Source organism: Ornithodoros turicata, chromosome 6 (genome assembly GCF_037126465.1).
Source record: "Ornithodoros turicata isolate Travis chromosome 6, ASM3712646v1, whole genome shotgun sequence".
In the NCBI taxonomy this organism is placed as follows: Eukaryota; Metazoa; Arthropoda; class Arachnida; order Ixodida; family Argasidae; genus Ornithodoros; species Ornithodoros turicata.
The window spans coordinates 16438253-16456055 of NC_088206.1; the positions used below are offsets into that span (position 1 = coordinate 16438253).

Below are 17803 nucleotides of genomic sequence, written 5' to 3' on the forward strand. Positions count from 1 at the left end.
CAGCTATCAGGGAAATGACTTATCTGTTTTTCACACTTGGTCCGCTGAAAATTACTTGAAATAGACCTCTACCCGAGAAACGTCATCGTAGACAGACTGAAACGGAAACAAATCGGAAGGGGAGGGCTGGATTCCACGAATTGGCACTTGTTCGCTGTCTGGTATTTAAAGAAAAGTACGGGAGGTCGCGTCCCTTTCAGGGACCATTGTAATCCCCGCAAGACCGTGGCTTTCGGGCGCGGCCTTGTTCGCACCCTTTGAGCGCACAGTTAGAATACCTGAAACGGAAACGACAATAATTTACGGTAATAATTCGTGTACCGCAGAACCCAAATTATTGCAATTCTTCACCATATAATGTAGGTGTGTTTGTAATGTAGATGTAATGTGTTTATGAAATAAACCTCAATGAAGCAAACTAAAATTAACTGAAGAACTAAAACTGAAATGAACTGTCAAACTCGAGCATACAAGTAGCATACAGTAAACAGAAGAAGCATAGTTCGTATACACTTATGGTGACCTGGAAGTTGCAAGTCCGACTAACATTCCTGGAAACCATGTTCATATTAGCTGTCCACAGAAATCACGTACCTACATGTGAATTTTGAATAAACGTCGTCTCTTGTATGCATGTGTCCGTGGAGTCCTCAAAATACACTTCAGAACGTAGAGGGATTAAGTTTTGTCATGGTCTCAATGCTCTTTTTTTTTTTTTTTTTTTTAAGAAAGGGAAGAAAAGAAAGACAGAAAACAAAAAGCTGGAGGCGGGGCGGTACCGAAATGGAGACGCAGGCAAGAACGGTGGTAACCGAAACTGAAATAGAAACAAATAAGGGTCGGTAACAGATGTGGTAACGGAAACAAAAAAGATTCCGTTACCTTTCCCTGGTATATATAGTTCAAGTCTACCAAATTGGTGGCGCTGTCGAAAAGTATGACGTCATTTGTTTACAAACCGATAGAGGTCGAGAACACCCCTTGCTGTGTAGCGGTGTGGTATCGCAAAAGGACACGCTCCGCCGTTTTGGAAGCTCCACATGCGGGACAGCGGTCAGAGCAGCTGATACGTTAAAGGCGTGACCGCACTGGAAGCACCCCGTGAGCCATAGGGAGCTCTACTAATTTCACGTAACCGCTTACGAATTGTTAGTACAAAAAAAGCACAAACAAAAGCGGAAGAGAACAGGCTACAACACGCCATGCTACCGCACACAAGAAAATGCCCTGTGGGAGACAAGAAGGTCTGCACGCCTGCACTTCCTCATTCTTTTTAGGAGCCGGTGGTGTTGCGTCGGTGCAACTGGTTAAGAACTGGTGCAGCACTTTTCTTTCAAAAAGAATGCACCAATTTTGGTGCTTTGTATGCTCTGTACACGTAAAGACAAAAAAAAACAAGAATGATGTAATTAAAATGAACTCCTAAAAGTCCCTCACCATTAAAACTATTGAAACCATTCCAATAGGCTTTTGCTGCACTAATGCTTCTGAATCCTTGCCGTCCGCTTTTCGTTTTCTCTCTCCATTAGGGAGGGAAGGATTGTTTGTTTTATGCCTCGAGCGAAATGAAAATCGCGTGTCCGATATTGCTCCGCAAAGACGAGGCAACATCACTCAGGTCCATATGTAACTACAAAGCACTGAAACACACCCCGTTTATGATATGGAACATTGAAGTGTGAGCTCATCACAGAACAAAAGCAGAGCAGACCAAGCATTGTAGAAACGCGACTGTCAAATGCGAAAGTTCACAGTATTCCACAACATTCTTCCTGCAATGGAGGTATCGGAGGCATCTCCCCTGCTGGTGGATCTTGGTAGAAACCGTCGATGTGGAGGCGGATCACAAAGATCCAGTCTTCAGCTCGTTTTCCGTGGTTGACTGTGGAACCGCTGTCGAGCTTGTCCAAAAAGTGTTTCCCCCATGACAGACGCATTGCCGGTGTCTCGCAGCTCAGCACTCGTGCTCCTGCCAAAGATGTGTACTATTTTCATCGCTTCTGCTTAAATAGTGCAGGTCAGAGGACCATTTAAATGGGCACTAAAGCACAAAAATTTCTCCTCCGAGAGGTGCCGGTACCTGACGGGATTAAACGATTGTGTGTCGTTCGTAATTTATGAGCAAAAGAAATCGCAGTTTTTGCTTTTTCCCCCACCATTCTCAAGGAGCACGAAAATGCAGAGAGGTCTCTGATTGGTCTACTCAAACGACCTCCAACAATGATTGGACGAAATGTTTGAGGAGACCAATGCATTGTCGACTTCACTGAGGAGAGAGAAGGCATAAATTGTGGGTTCTTTGACTCATAAATCATGAACAACGCAACAGACTTTCAGAGGTAATTTGGGGGGGGAGCTAGGAAAATCCCTGCCTCTGATACAGAGCACTGTTACTGTCTCAAAGTGTCTAACTTGCTGGTGAAGTGACACCCCTATATGTAACATGCACACACAGAACACACAGTGAGGCTTGTGTTGTGTTTGTCCTCCTGCATTTAATTGCCTCATGCACTACAACAGCTCGTTAGCATTTATTCGAATTGTTACTCCACTGAGGTCCCCAAGGATACAGTGCTGCAAACACTTAACGTGAAACACTTATAAACAGCAACATCATACGCGTACCAAAACTATCGTTTGCAAGGCAAATAACCAACACGTCGAAACTGCAAAATGTTTCGCAGCATTTTGCCACACTTTAAACTTTTGTACTTTTTTTTTTAATTTTCCGTTTTCCCGCATTTGATTGTTAAGTGACTTATCTTCTTCACTTTACCGAATCTTAGATGGCCACAGCTGAATTATTCCTCTGCATAATTTTGCCTCAGAACGAACCAACAAGCAGGTAGAAGGAACCAGCCTTCCTTTCATGCAGAGCTGCACTTTACATTCATAATCAAACTAAATTAGAAATGCACAAGTACCCCTGTAGTGTTGTGCACGCATATTTTGCGGACCATTACAAACACCTTACATACAAAATCCTTGAGAAATAGTCCACGAAAATTACTAGTCCAAATATATAGTCAGATACTTAGTTTGCAATGTGGTCACCTGTTATTCGAACCCAGGCCTCGACGCGCATTTTGGTCTCGGCCAGCGTTTCGAAGTCTGTTCGTGATCCTCGCACCAGTTGGACCGGGACAAACGTCTTACACTGTAGGTTGAGCCTCGGAACTTCCGCGAAATATCCTGCATGCGTTTACCCTGCATTACTATCGTAGATGAATTCACAACACTGAAAAAAGCAAAGGCACACCTCTGAACATTATTCGCCATCGGTGTATCATTGTTACCTTCTAAAGGCTTCGTGTATGCAACACGGAGCACACGGATGTACCTGGTTATCGCGTTACTGCGCTCTGAATATGAAAGCTGCTGAGTATCGACATCATTTCCTGGAAAAAAAGGAAAGGAGCGTATAATTTAGTAGGTGCTTCTAAATTGGCTACAACTGTGATACCTGAGTGGAGTTTTATTTCCAGTGACTGTGCGTTACAAAAGCGGATGCCCGATTGCTCGGCGCACCACTGGGACGCTTTCGCTAGTACATTGGAAAAATTCTCGAATATGGGGGACCAGCAGCAATCTTCTGGTTCGATTTCTTCTGGAACAAAGTCTGCAACTCCTGCAAAGACAATACCACGTACACCTAAAACCAGATACGTATTTTGTTATTCCTGAGTGCGGATAAATGCGCGCTAAAAACTCGCAAAATATGCACGCAACTAGTATGCCCGTAAAATCTTTTAAATATCCAGTAAAAACAGTGAATGTATGCAATGTTTTTCACAGTTCTTGGTATGAAGGCAATGCATCTAGTGCATACTTGACAAAATTTGAGCATTGTATTAGGGAGCACATATGGCTAAATAAAGCAGCCTTTGTTGAGGAACACACAACAGAGAACTTGCATCACAGATATAAATCATGCAGCTGGAGGCTTTGCTTCTTGCACTGCACCACCGATCAGATTACAATGCAAATATACCACCTTTCTTTCTTTCTGCGTAAGAGTAAAGAAAGTGGTGAAGGCTAAGTACGGGCCATCGGCTATAGGACGCACAGCAAACACACTCCGACACCAGGCAGAAGCCTTGAATGCCGCTGTAAATTTTTGGGGTAGTATTTCACGCAGCGGAGAAGCCAGGTAGGGGGCTGAGCACCACATCCCACAGAAACATAAAAAATATCCGATTTTGACCGAAATTCTTGCAAAAGGGGAGCCAAAGCCTTCCCAAGGCAGCAAAACCTTGAACGAAAACAAGAAAAAGCTGTCCATCTGGAAATCTGAAGAAATAGATAGTGCACTATGTGTGCATTTTCATGCGGAATATGCCGTAACATACCAAACATGCGTTTATATACAACATGGAACACCACTAATGGAACCACAACCAAAAGTGTTTTTTCATCGTCCAGATACGAAACCACGTCGAGAAAAAAGAAACATGCATTTGCATGAAAATCTGTGCTTCAGCTATTACATATCTGCTTGAAATGTCAAGCCCGTGGTCATCGTGACCACACCTGATTTCATGCAATGTATTTTCATGTCAGTCCATACTCTACTGGTCCCAGCCCCAGACTCTCTCTGGTCCAGATTCTACTGGTTACCAGTCTAGCCACCCAAAACTTTTCGAAACGTACTTCATCTGTCTTTCGTCAGTGACCAGTGCTAAGTTAACTTCAGCTAGCTTCAATGCATGGTCACTTCACAGAAGCATGGCAAAACAGGTGGGCGCTAACAACAGCCAGCTGTAACGGGGCAATGTGGCGTAGTGGTGTTGGGGGCATCATCACTACAGTCACATTCAAATTTTAATGGCTTTATGTATCATTGGCCCCTGATGTTTTTGCACCCTCCCCCCTACAGGGTGGTGGTACTGAGGTGGTGGTGGGTAAGGGACATCTCGATAAATCACTATTCAAGTTGTAGAAGCTGTTTGTCTCTTCAACCTGTACAAACATACTTTTTTTTCCATTCTGTATTGCCGACAAACCCAGACTATATCGTAGATAAAGTAAGCAGCCTTACCCACTGCTTCGGAGGGGCAGTACCCTACTTCAAAGAAAAGACGAACGACAAAAAGGAAACGCTTTCCTGCTGCCCCGCCCTCATACCAGTAAGATCTATCGGGGTCAAACTTGGACTTTCCGGTCGCTTTCATTTCCTGAGACTCAACTGCCAATATACGTCCTGTAAGGTGGGAAAGCATCAAGTAAAGAGGAGTGATGCACACGCACACACACACACACACACACCCCGGAACGTCTTCTATGCTCACCAGGAGGAGGACGGAATCGAACTACGCTGTTGTAACGGTCAATCATCTGGTGAAGCATTTCGTACTTGGGCGTGGAAAACAGGCCTCCGCTGTCAACCTCCTGTGGTACCAAGTTTATGTAATCGAGCTGCTGTGGCGGGCGACTCTGATCACAGCGAGGCACGATCCATAATCTGCATAAAAGAATCCTCCTGTGGTACATTGCCTATTACTAAATTCATGGAAATCACTTCTCTGGGGGGAAAGTGGTTATATGTAGCAAGTGTCATTCAAAAAGCAAGAAGCTAGAAAGCTAGAGTGATCATGCTGCGTTTGATCAAATGTACGAGACGCATCCAGAAAGCAAGTTCCGTTTGCAAATACTGGCACTACCAGACTACTATGCTCTTTCTTCATAGTTCAAATTACAGCTGTAGTTCAAATGTTTAAGTCAATGCAGTGAACTGCCGCCTCTTGTACTTGCTTTGTGCAGTTGAAGGGCAGCTCTCGGACAGTTTGTGAGTACAGACGACATTGTGTTTCTCAAAGACAAAAGAGAAGATAGAAACAATTGGGGTATGTAAAAACTTGAAGCCTTCAGTAACGGTGGAAACTGTATAGAAATGTAGTTTAGGACACGTGGAACTTGGTCGAAATAAAATGTTTTGAAAACAAATTTTTGTGTTTTTTTTTTTTTTTTTTTGTAGCCAGTCGGAACTTCTTTCTGGATGCCCCTTCGCATATATACCCGACTTTTAATAACTCAGCTTGCCTCAGGCATCTCATGAAGTGTGTGGCCCTTTCTCCATATTCCAAGTAAGACATTTTTTCAACCTTTGGTCCGGAGGAACCTGCCTTGAATTCCACGCTCTCGCATGTCTTAACTTCCCAGGAGGGGTTGTGTCGCAGCCATTCATTTGCACTGGTGATCAGGCACCTGGGTAGAGACAGGCATGAACTTCGTATGCACACAAATTCCACAAGAACACTATCCTGTTCCTGTATCTAGATATAGCGCATTTTCTAGACTAACTGCTATCTGCTGCTCTCAATTGTGACATATTTGACTTTTCTCGCCGGTATTTTTGGGGGTTGTTGCAAGATTTGGGAGGTGGGGGACATCTGGGGGAGCTGGGAACATCCCAGCCACCACCATGACCATCACCACCACTGTGTGGGGCATAGGCGTCTCCCATTCTTGTTGGCTGGCACATCGCAGGTTATATCGACACCATATGGACAATTCAAACAACAATGGACAACCTTGCCCACGTGAGGATCCGCTTAAAACACAAAGCGCGTAGTCGAAGGGGAAAAGTAACATGCAAACCTAAAACCTTCAAACTTCATGGGCTTGAAAAGCGTCCAGGACCGGATGCATGGCGGTAGAAAATCAACGAAAGTTAGTCCACCGCCAAGCGAAGAGTGTTGCACGGTAACATCGTTGTAGGACGGTGGGTATTGTGGATCCACGGGTACATCATACGGTTCTTCCATTTTGAACGCCACGCAGACGACAGTCCGGGGCGAAACACTTGCTGGCTGACTTCACACGTTCGCGGTGGCTCTATGGACTTGCTCCGGACAGGCACTCAGATATGAGACAAGCCATGCGATGAGTTCATCCGGATCGTGACAAGGTTACCAGTTCCTCCCCACTTGCCTCAATCCGTTTCCCTGCGCCGCGCGTCCCCATCCTGGCGCCGCGCGCGCGCGTGCCAGATAACCTCTCTCCAGTGGCGCGCGCGACGCTGTACGTTTCGCGGCAAATTTCAAATAAACGGGAGCCCAAATATTTGCGTCACCTTGCTCGACAGTAAACTCGGAATATGGCCCCGTAAAAAAAAAAAAAAAAAAAAGAACGACACTCCTCCTCCTCCCCTCCTTAAAAAAAAATAATAATAAATAATAAAAAAAGACGTTCTTCAGTCTCAGACATGCCGCAAGACGGACAACTGTTCGTACGATATTCGAAAACTGTGGAAAACGCTCACGGAGTGGAAGGGGAGAAGTGTGGATGGCTAATAATAACTGTTTGTTCCGAACTGGTCATGTGACCAATAGGGTTTGAATCCAGTACAAATGTTCGCTTGCAGGGCATTATAAAGTTCGTGGGATGCATTCCATGAATCATTCGTCTTCTTCAAGCTCCGGGAACAGGTGACAGTTATTACAGCGGTGGTGGAGTGGTGGTGGGGGAACTGCATGCCATAGTTGTCCACGCACACACAGAGATATACACCAATTTCGTCAATCTGGGTTACATATTCCTCCTCTCTCCTCCCCAATTATACGTGCTTCGACAATGAACCCCACACACACACACACACACAAAAGCGCGGGTCTGGGTCCGCTCCTGATCCTGTGCTCCGCCCTCTTCAGTTTTTCTTTTTCTGCTGCGACCTGCAATATGGCATGCAATTGCACATGGCAGTGGCGTGTTCTGCAATGAATAAAATGGCAGCGTAGAGTAATAGGTCAGCGCACTTGACCGGAAATCGAGAGGTACGTGGTTCACATCCCGCCGCTGTTTAGCTTTTTCGACGACTAACACTTTTCAATTCTTCATGTTCTTATATAGGCACCTTGAGGCTTGTGTTTGTCTGTTGTGTGTTTCAACCTCAGAACCGTTATTTTCCACAATAAAATTCATTTCACGAGTCGGCGTTCTTCAGATTGGGAAGGCACGCAGCAAGATAGACGGCAGGAAGAATACAAGATGTACGCGGAGAGTAAGAGTTTGCACATGGCGAAAAATGTCCCAAATGAAAGTACGTAGTTATAGGAAGGGAACGTCAGGCTCAGCAGATATCTTCTACAAGTTTGCTTTGAGAACCCTAGCCGAATAACTATAAAGGACGTCCTCGAAAGAAGTCCTGAGGTTTGGTACTATCAGGGCACTGGTGACGCAGGGCCGGTGAGAGTGTGGGGCAGTAGGGGATGGCGTCCAAGGGCCCGGGCCACTTCAGGGGTCGCACGACCCAAGGACTGTCGTAATCATATCAAGAAGAAATACTTGGACTGTGTTACCGAGACGTGAGGAGGGGTCCCGGGCATGACCCACCCCAGGGGCCCGTAATTTCTCTCGCCGGCCCTGCCGGATACCAGCATACTTACAATACATACTTAATATCTTGCTGTTACATACCAATAACGATATCAGCAACAGTATATATGCTCATTTGTACTTCGTTCACTTGGAAAGAAAAAAGAAAACAAAAAAGTGGGGAAGCGAGCTCTGCCAGCTCCGGTCTTATTCAGAGACACTTTCATCCGTTACCTTTTGTCGGCTGTTTCGTATGCCGGATGTTTTATTAATTAATGCAGTCGTGAAGTAGTGTCGCAAATCATCCTGGCAGTTACCGTTGGTACAGCAAGCATATTCCAATGAGTTCGTCCGTGAGATGCCCGCATGTTTTCTCTTGTGGGCAGTTCTGTGGGACTAGTTCTCCTGCTTGATGGCAATACACATCTGAGTCTCAGAGCAAGAGGGACTGCACATACCCCCCTCTGCGATACCACCATCATATTTCCCCTCCCTCTTTCACCTTTCTTTTTTTTCACTCTACCCTCAGCATACCAAGCTGCGGCGACCACCCAGCTTGTACCAGGACAAGTCATGTCGGGACAAGCCATGCCAGAACAACTCATACCAGGAAAACTCACATCGGAAAAATAATTGTGGAAGAAGGAAGGATGAATAATTTTACGGCGCAGTGATATATGTAGTACCTATATGTGTAAGGTGGTTATAGAGTTCACTGATGACGCTCATGGTGGCGGTTATGTTGCAAAGGATAAAGCATCCAGATCTATTTTTGTGTGCATGTATTCGATCTCGCATGTACCGTTACACAACCAGTGTGATCCTTAGAGTGGCAGAGAGCGAGGTGTTTGCAACTTTGGGTTACTACAGCTCATAACCCGTTGTAGAGGAGATGGTGTTCCTCTACATGAGAGTCCTGACCGGCGATGATGGTATGTCCCAGCGGGCAGACGGACGTGGCCTCACGCTAGGACGGTGCCGGTAGAACTGGCTGCAGGCCCAGTAGCGCGTGGCAGCAGAGACACCTCGTCGTCGTCCACGAGCCACCACATCACTCCCCCCTCAGATGCGGAGCGTGCATGCGGTTGAGGTCCGCGTCGGTACCATGAAGAGGAGAATGAGGACGACTCGTGGATGATGGACGACTGGACACACGCCTTGTGATTGTGTGTGACGGAATCAGGCATTTTACTTTCCCAGTCCACCTGCGCCCCATCGACCTTCGACGATCTCCTGCGCGCCATTGTGTCTCAGGGAGAGATTATAGCATCTTTCGTTCATCCTCTTTAGCTTCAGACTTCCACACCCAAATGTTAATCCTTCCGTGTAAACTCGTCAAAGTGGGGATGACTGTTGACTTTTTCCACTCATATACCTGATTAGACACGGGCCACGATTTTAAAACCCATGAGTGCTAGCAAAGTGCAACCACCTGTTCAATGGATATGTGTTTGAGAAGAGTATTATTCCTGACTGCAATTACCTAAAGTGGGACTGTCTCTACCGTGACGAAAGCACGGAAGTACTACTAGATGCTGTATGGGATGGCCCGTCTGATTGCAAATGCCCTCTAGAAGCCATTAGTAACTGCCTATCACTGAAACCTAAAAGGGTGCTAACAAAGCAATCCAAGGGGAAAAAAAAAAAGAGAAGAAAGATAATCTCTGGAAGAGCCCTACAAAACCAAGTCGAAGGCTCTACGCGAGGCAGTCGGTAGAAGATGTAGCCAGAAGTCGGACGCCCCAGCATCAACCCCACTCAGAGTTCCGTTGATTTTATTTCTGAAGTTTAACTTAGTTTTCAGTACGATCCAGCTTGTGTTTGTTAGAGGAGTGAAGTGAAGTGCCCACCTGTGTTCATCGATCAAGACGTCGTCGGCAAGCATCAGCACTCGCCCCAAGGAACCTCCGAAGACAACCACTGCACATCACCGAACAGATAAGACTTTGATTTGTTGTCCGCCACCCGCAACTTTGGACATTTAATTTTTACTGTCAACCGTAACTGTTATTAGAATCCTTGCATTAGTCACCCTGTTGTTATTGATTGCTTAACGATACTAGGAATTTATGTGCAGAGTAAACCTGTTATTGTTGCCGACACCTCGACTCTCCTTGTTAGTTACTGTTGTGTCGCTCCCGAGCGCATGTCTTTTGACCCGCGGACAGCCCGCCCACTTCTTCTGTGTCAGAACGGTGATTCATTGGACACTGTGGCTGCATTTAGCTTTTGCCAGTGGAAGCAAGCCTGCCCTCCCGATCTAACGACGGAGGTGAAAACCCACTTGGATAGCGATCGCGAAGCAGACCCAGTGAGATTGTGAGGCCATTATACGGCACACCTGGTTTCCGTGACAAATTTCTGGCGTCCGCGACAGGACGGGCTGTCCACACACAGTAACAGGGAAAGAAGAGGTGTCGAGTGTTTGAGCTGAGGCTTGTGTGCGCGTATACAGACTCCCAAAATGGAAACAGATATAACGGATAAACTAATTACTCTCGGAAAAAACCTCGGTTTGGAGGGGAAAGAACTTCAAGAATGGGTTAAGACAGAGCGTGAGAGAGAGCGTGAAAGAAGAAAAACAGAAGCCGACGAAGCTGCTGAAAGATTGAAACAGCTAGAACTTCTTCAACTCGATAAAGAGAAGGAGCTACTTCTGTTGAGGGCCGGAAATGGTCAAAGTCTGGGAGTGGATAATAACAGAACACCCCTAAATTCCGCGACATTCCATGGGCTAAGTCCCCATAAGTTGCTGCCACCTTTCGATGAACGGAAGGACGACCTGGACGCATATACCTGATAAGGTTTGAAAAAGTAGCGGAAGGACAAAATTGGGCCAGAGATCAATGGGCAAGCGCTCTGAGCCTTTGTTTGACGGGCGAGGCGTTATCCGTGTACAGCCGAATGGCTCCTACCGACTGTGTTGATTACTGCAACGTGAAGCAGGCGTTACTACAACGGTTCAGATTAACCGAAGACGGCTTCCGCGAGAAGTTTCGTGATTCTGCCCTAAGGAAGGAGAAACAGTAGCTCAATATATTGCGCGTTTGGACAACTACTGGGAAAGATGGATAGAGCTATCCAAAACAAAGAAGGAGTATAACGAAGTGAAGGAATTACTTTTGAAAGAGCAACTGTATGCGCACACAGAAGAAAGGCTTACCCTTTATCTGTGAGAGGTTTATGCATCGTGCAAACTGAAAATCGTGTGTCTAAAATATTGCTACGCAAAAAAAGACACCATATTCAGATCCACAGTTACAAGGCACTGAAGCACACCCAGTTTATGACACGGAACATAGACGTATGTGAGCTCCACACAGATCAAAAGCAGAGTACACAAAGCACTGTAGAAACGTGACTGCCAATGCAAACATTCAGAGTATTCCGCAAGATTGTTCCTGCAATGGAGGTATCGGAGGCATCTCTGCTGCTGGTGGCTCTTGGTAGAACCCGTCGAGATAGAGGCGAATCACAAAAATCCAGTATTCAGATCGTTCTGCACGGTTGACCGTGGATCCACTGTCGAGCTTGTCCAAAAAGTTTGACCCCCACGACAGACGCATTGCCGGGGTCTCGCAGCTCAGCACTCGTGCTCCTGCCAAAAACGTGCACTATTTTCACTGCTGGCACTAAGGTGTAAATGTTTCTCCTTGCTTGATGAAATATGCTGTTACCTTGATACTGACACAGAAGGGACGGGATTCACTGGTTGAGTCATTCATGATTTATGAGCGAAAGAAATCACAATTTCCACTTTCCCTCCTCTTCTCAAGGAGCGCGACAATGCAGAGCGGTCTCTGATTGGCCTCCTCAAACGTTCTCCCACAGTGATTGGACGAATCGTTTGAGGAGACCAATGAGAGCCCGCTCTGCAGTGTCGGCCTTCTTGAGGAGGAGAGGGAAGGCGAAAATTGTGCCACCCCCGAGCCCGCCTAAAGGGGCGCAAAAAAGACACCTGTGAAAGAATACTGTGGGGGGGCACATATTTCCCATTTGTAACCCGGACGTGCAAAAAAGACGCTGGTACTGCCTCCAATGTTGTACAAGCATATTTTGCGCACCATTACAGTATATGCATGTATCACATATACAAAATCCTTGAGAAATATACCACAAAAATTACCAATTTAATTATATAATTAGATAATTAGTTTGCAATGTGATCACCTGTCATTCGAACCCAGGCCTCGACGCGCCTTTTGGTCTCGGTCAGAGTTTCGAAGTCTGTTCGTGATCCTCGCACGAGTTGGACCGGGACAAACGTTTTACACTGTAGGTTGAGTCTCGGAACTTCCGCGAAATATCCTGCACGCATATATCCTGCATTAGTATTGTGGACAAATTCACAACATTCAAAAATGCAAAGGCACAGCTAGTTCCAGCATATTAAAGGGGCACTCAAATGCACAAACAACTTGCTCTCTCAAATGAAAGTCCATGTTTCAATTAATACAATTTTTAAAAAAAATAGTTCACACAGTGCTACTGTTTAGAAGAAAAACACAATGAAGACAGAGCCGTCTCTGGCGGCAACGAATGGTATCCCCAGGAGGCAAAGAGTGGCGGCATCCAATCAGACAGCAGGAGGAGCGCGCGTATACCTATCGTGGGCGTGTGTATTTGGAACGGGTCCCATCGTAGTGTTCCGTATATGTGGCATGAAGCACACTGCTGCATATTTGAATACCGGTTCACTGAATTGTAGCCCACAACAGTTCTCGCGAATGTTCCAGCGACAACATTTATCTTCACGTCCTTCGGACAGCGGCGCCAATTCGCTTCGCAACACGCGCTATGTTTTTCACCGGGACTGCTCCATGGCGTTGCTCGCGCAGTATGAACTAAAAACACCGATGCATGAGCTGAAACGACGTTCACTGCTTAGAGCCGAAGCAAGAAAGAGTCCAGTATAATTTTGATCTTATAGCTTCGTAACGGCACCAAAATTTTGAATTATGATAACACGTACAAAAAATTAACGTAGCGTGTAACGTAATTTGGAGTGTAGACGGGTAGACCCCAAACCCCCGAGACGTGTAGACTGCCCAGAAGAAGAACAGTATCTGTTCGAAATATCGGCGGCTCTCGTCCTGAGGCAAATCCCTTTATAATTTGAAGTGAACTTGTTTTTACATTTTAGTGCCCCTTTTAAGAACATTTGCTGGTGGTGTACCATTATTACCTTCTGAGGGCTTCGTGTATGCAACGCGGAGCACACGGATGTACCTGGTTGATACGTCAGCGTGCTCTGTATATGAAAGCTGCTGAGTATCAACTTCCTTTCCTGGAAAAAAAAGGAAACGCGCATAATTTCATAGGCGCTTCTAAATTGGCTGCAATCCTGATACCTAAGTGAAGCTTTATTTCCAGTGACTGTGCATTACAAAAGCGGACGCCCGATTGCTGGGCACACCACTGCGACGCTTTTGCTAGTACACTGGAAAAATTCCCCAATGTGGGTAAATAGCAGCAACCTCCTGGTTCGATTTCATCTGGAACAAAGTCTGCTGCTCCTGCAAAGACAATAGCATGTACACTCTAACAGCAAATATTCCATTATTACATACTATTAATGATCTGTTTGAAACATGCTTCACCTGTCTTTCGTCAGTGACCGCTGCCAAGTTAGCTTCAATGCATGGTCACTTCATAGAAGCGTGGCAGAGCAGGTGGACTCTAACACTAGCTATCTGTACGTTCTTAGAAATGAACTTCACCGCACAGCACGTTCCTAGCGAACCATCATTTCGAATGATATCGTTATCTGCCCTGATTAGTTAAAAAATGGGAGCTGTACGCCTTTTTTGTGACACTTATCCTGTTCATAATTATCACAAAAGAGGCGTACGCCTCCCATTTTGAACAAATCAGGGTAGATAACGATATCATTTGAGATTATGGTTCGCTAGGACTGTGCTATGCGGTGAAGTTCATTTTAAGAGTGTAGTGGGGTAACGGGGCGTAGTGGTGGTGATCAACGTTATAGTCACGTTCAAGTTTTAACAACGTCCTGTAATCATTGCCGACATATTTTTTGTGCACCCCCTACAGGGGAGTGTTGAGGCGGTGATGGGTAAGCGGCATCTCGATAAATCACTGATAGAGTTAATTGAAGAAGCTGTTTGTTTCTTCAACTTTTACAAGCACACTAGAATACATACGACAGTAGAGATTTAAATAAATATAGTATTTATGCGGTATTGCAAGTTATCTTCATACAAGGTTCCCACTTAATTTTGGAAGAAAAATTCGAGGGTCTTTCAATGCTAGCCGTCACTTTGTCTGGGATGTAGAACGTAGTTTTTCACCAGGGCATCAATATTTCCCCAAAATAGCTAAAATTTCAGGGCTTTCCAGACCATTGAAACGGTATTTTCAAATTCCAGGGTACTCGAGGGTTTCAAGGAAAAGTGGGAACCATGTGCATATTCAAAAACATTAGCAAAAAAAGTGAACAGCCTTACCCACTGCTTCCGAGGGGTAGGACCCTACTTCAAAGAAAAGACGGATGACGAAAAGGAAACGCTTTTGTCCGGACCCGTTCTCAAACCAGAAGGATCTATCAGGGTCAAACCTAAACATTCCGGTCGCTTTCATTTCCTGAGATTCAACTGCCAATATACGTCCTGTAAGGTGGGAAAGCATCAAGTAAAGAGGAGTGAAGCACACACACCCCTCCCCGATCGTCTTCTGTACGCTCACCAGGAGCAGGACGGAATCGAGCCTCACTGTTGTAGCGGTCGATCATCTGATGAAGCGTTTCATACTTGGGCGCGGAAAACAGGCCTCCACTACCAACCTCTTGTGGTACCAAGTTTATGTAATCGAGCTGCTGTGGCGGGCGACTCTGATCACAGCGAGGCACTATCCATAATCTGCATTTTAAAAAAATCCTCCCGTTGCATGCCTATTATTAAACTCATCAAAATCACTTCTCTAGGAAAATGTGGTCGTAGTAGTAAGTACCTAAAGTAGCAACGACAACCAAAAAACGAGACAGGTCCCACACACACAAACACAAGTCGTACTTTCAATGGAAGTTCATTTAACAACTTCGATTCTCCAGTTGTCGCAGCTGCTTTAGGGATATGTACTAACAGAACCTTCTTCATAGTAGTAAGTGTACTTCAAATTCTAAGCAATATAGAGTAATCGTGCTGTGTTTCGTAAAGTGTACGAGGCGAATCCAGAAAGCAAGTTCCATTTGCAAATATCGGCGCTGCCAGATTGTGGTGGGACGCGTGCTAGTGAATTTGTCCATTGGTGGTGATGACAGATTGCGTTGATGCATCTTTCTTCTTATTTAAAATGCTTAAGCCAATACAGCGACAGGCGCACCTTGCGTATTTGCCACATGCGGTCGAAGGGACAGCTCTAAGGACCGTCTGTGAGTACAGACGACATTGTGTTTCTCAAAGAGAAAAGAGAAGATAAAAACAATGCTATTATGTGGGTATGCAAAATCTTGAAGCCCATAGTAATGGTGGGCACTGTGTAGAAATGTAGATTAGGACATGTGGAACCCGGTGGAAATAAAATGTTTTCATGTTTTCTTTTTTTCTTTCTTTCTTTTTTTTTTTTTTAGTGGTCAGTCATAACTTCCTCCGGGATGCTCCCTTGTATATATTAGACTTTTAATAACTTAGCTTGCCTCAGGCATCTCATGAACTGTGTCGTAGTTTCTCCATATTCTAAGTAACTCATTTGTTCAACCTTTGGTCCGGAGGAACCTGCCTTGAATTCCACGCTCTCGCATGTCTTAACTTCCCAGGACGGGTTGTGTTGCAGCCATCCGTTTGCATAGGTGATCAGGCACCTGGGTAGAGACAGACATGAACTTTATAAAGTGCACACAAATTCCACCAGAGCATTATCCTGTTTCTGTATACCTGGATATCGCACATTTTATAAACTATTTTCTATCATCAGATGAATTTATATGAATCCTTATAAAGATATCTCCAATTATGCGATTTCTCAAACTCCAGTCATTATTTATGCAATTTCATATTGGGGAAGCCAAGCTCGTAATCTTTCTGCAGTGTTCGAATGCTGTTGAAGTGGAGACCACATAGTTATACTTCAAAATCTTGATTGATTAATTAACAAACTGATCTGCATCTGTGAATGTGCATATCAAGCACATATGGATCGTGATAAACAAAATGGCTGGAAAAGCCAGTGTTGGGGTGTCATTGGAAGAAGTAACAAAATAAAAAGTGACAAGAAAGAGTGTCACAAACTTCGTATGCTAGGAGGACTCATCAAGTGGTTGCTGCAAGCCAAGCTGCCTGCAGGGCGGGCGAGAGCGTGGGGCGGCTGGGCATCGTGCACCTCGGTGCCCGAGCCAATTCAGGGGCCCGCGGGACCCAAGGCCTTACTTGAACTGTGTTATCGTGACGTGAGAATGGGCCCCGTGCGTGACACTTCCTAGGGGCCCGAAATTTTTCACCGGCCCTGCGTGCCTGTACAGAAAAAAAATTAATTGAGCGTCCGCATCATTTTGCTCGAACTTTACGTGGTGTAAATGCACATAGGAATTTAAGGCCGTCCTATTCTGGCACTGTAAAGCGTTTTCACCACCAGCTCTGTCTCCCATTCTCGTTGGCTGGCACATCACAGGCTGCCGACACGATTTGACGGACAATTATAGACAATTAATTTTGCCCACTTGAGGATCCGTTTAAACCTCAGCACACATCGCGCACACGTCGAGGGGGACAGCAACATGAGTTTGAGCATGCACACCTAAAAGGCTCAAACTTCGTGGGCTTGAAAATCCCGGACTGGATGCATGGCGGAAGAAAATCGACGAAAGTTAGTCCACCGCCAAGCGAAGAGTGTTGCACAGTTACATCGTTGTAGGACGGTGGAAACGGTGGATTCATAGGTGCATTAGATGCATCGTACGGAGCAGACGGTCCTTCCACTTTGAACGCCATGCAGACGACAGTAGACAGTAGTTCGTCGTTCGAAACACTTGTTGGCTGGGTTCACACGTTCTCAATGAACGTCTTCCTTGCTCTGGCACTCAAAAATGAGTCAAGCCAGGTGATGAGTTCACGCAAGGACTCGTGACAAGGTTACCAGTTCCCATAGAAACCTGAAATCCGCCAGTCCCATTCCGTTCCTCTCCCATCCGTTTCCCTCTCATCACGCCTCCTCGCGCGAGATTCACGAATCTCTCCAATGATGCGCGCGACGCTGTGCGTCTCGCGGTAAATTTGACGTTGACAGTCGCAGAATATATTGGGTACATTTTTGGATGAAGCACATCCTCTATGTACCCTAATTTCTTCATGCTCACACAGCTTTTCAAATTGTGTGCATGGAATCCTCATGCGCTTGCTTAAATGCATGCAGTCTACACACACATACTACAAAGACAGCAATGAAAATTCAGCTTGAGCTTCTACAGCAAAAGCCAAAGCAAGCATATATTTACAGAAGGGCTCTCTGTACTGCGCCGGCAGTCGAATTCGCCTCT

At 45.5% G+C, this 17803-nt stretch overlaps 3 protein-coding genes across 5 annotated transcripts in view; all 3 read right to left on the minus strand.

Annotated features, from left to right (window-relative positions):
- Positions 1 to 1384: 1384 nt before the first annotated feature.
- The window catches only part of LOC135399274 (D-amino-acid oxidase-like), a 75049-nt gene continuing 58630 nt past the window's right edge, over positions 1385 to 17803 (minus strand). The window contains exon 12 of the mRNA XM_064631112.1: positions 1385 to 1397. The gene's annotated coding sequence lies outside the window, so the exon portion shown is untranslated. The remainder of the gene's footprint in view (positions 1398 to 17803) is intronic.
- On the minus strand, positions 1642 to 7038 carry LOC135399271 (uncharacterized). 3 transcript variants are annotated; one of them, XM_064631107.1, is made up of 8 exons: positions 6598 to 7036; positions 6040 to 6204; positions 5289 to 5461; positions 5039 to 5200; positions 3464 to 3628; positions 3297 to 3398; positions 3055 to 3192; positions 1642 to 1969 (listed from the first exon to the last, which is right to left on the minus strand). In XM_064631107.1, the coding sequence occupies exons 1-8, from the start codon at positions 6762 to 6764 to the stop codon at positions 1749 to 1751; spliced, it is 1293 nt and encodes a 430-aa protein (XP_064487177.1). In that variant the 5' UTR covers positions 6765 to 7036; the 3' UTR covers positions 1642 to 1748. The 3 variants fall into 3 exon arrangements, with proteins under 3 accessions (XP_064487177.1, XP_064487178.1, XP_064487179.1); XM_064631108.1 differs by lacking the exon at positions 5039 to 5200 and having other exon boundaries at positions 6598 to 7038; XM_064631109.1 differs by lacking the exon at positions 1642 to 1969 and having other exon boundaries at positions 3160 to 3238; positions 6598 to 7037.
- Positions 11567 to 17732, minus strand: LOC135399269 (uncharacterized). Its single transcript, XM_064631105.1, has 8 exons — positions 17065 to 17732; positions 15968 to 16132; positions 15019 to 15191; positions 14781 to 14942; positions 13665 to 13829; positions 13499 to 13600; positions 12484 to 12621; positions 11567 to 11911 (listed from the first exon to the last, which is right to left on the minus strand). The coding sequence occupies exons 1-8, from the start codon at positions 17256 to 17258 to the stop codon at positions 11691 to 11693; spliced, it is 1320 nt and encodes a 439-aa protein (XP_064487175.1). The 5' UTR covers positions 17259 to 17732; the 3' UTR covers positions 11567 to 11690.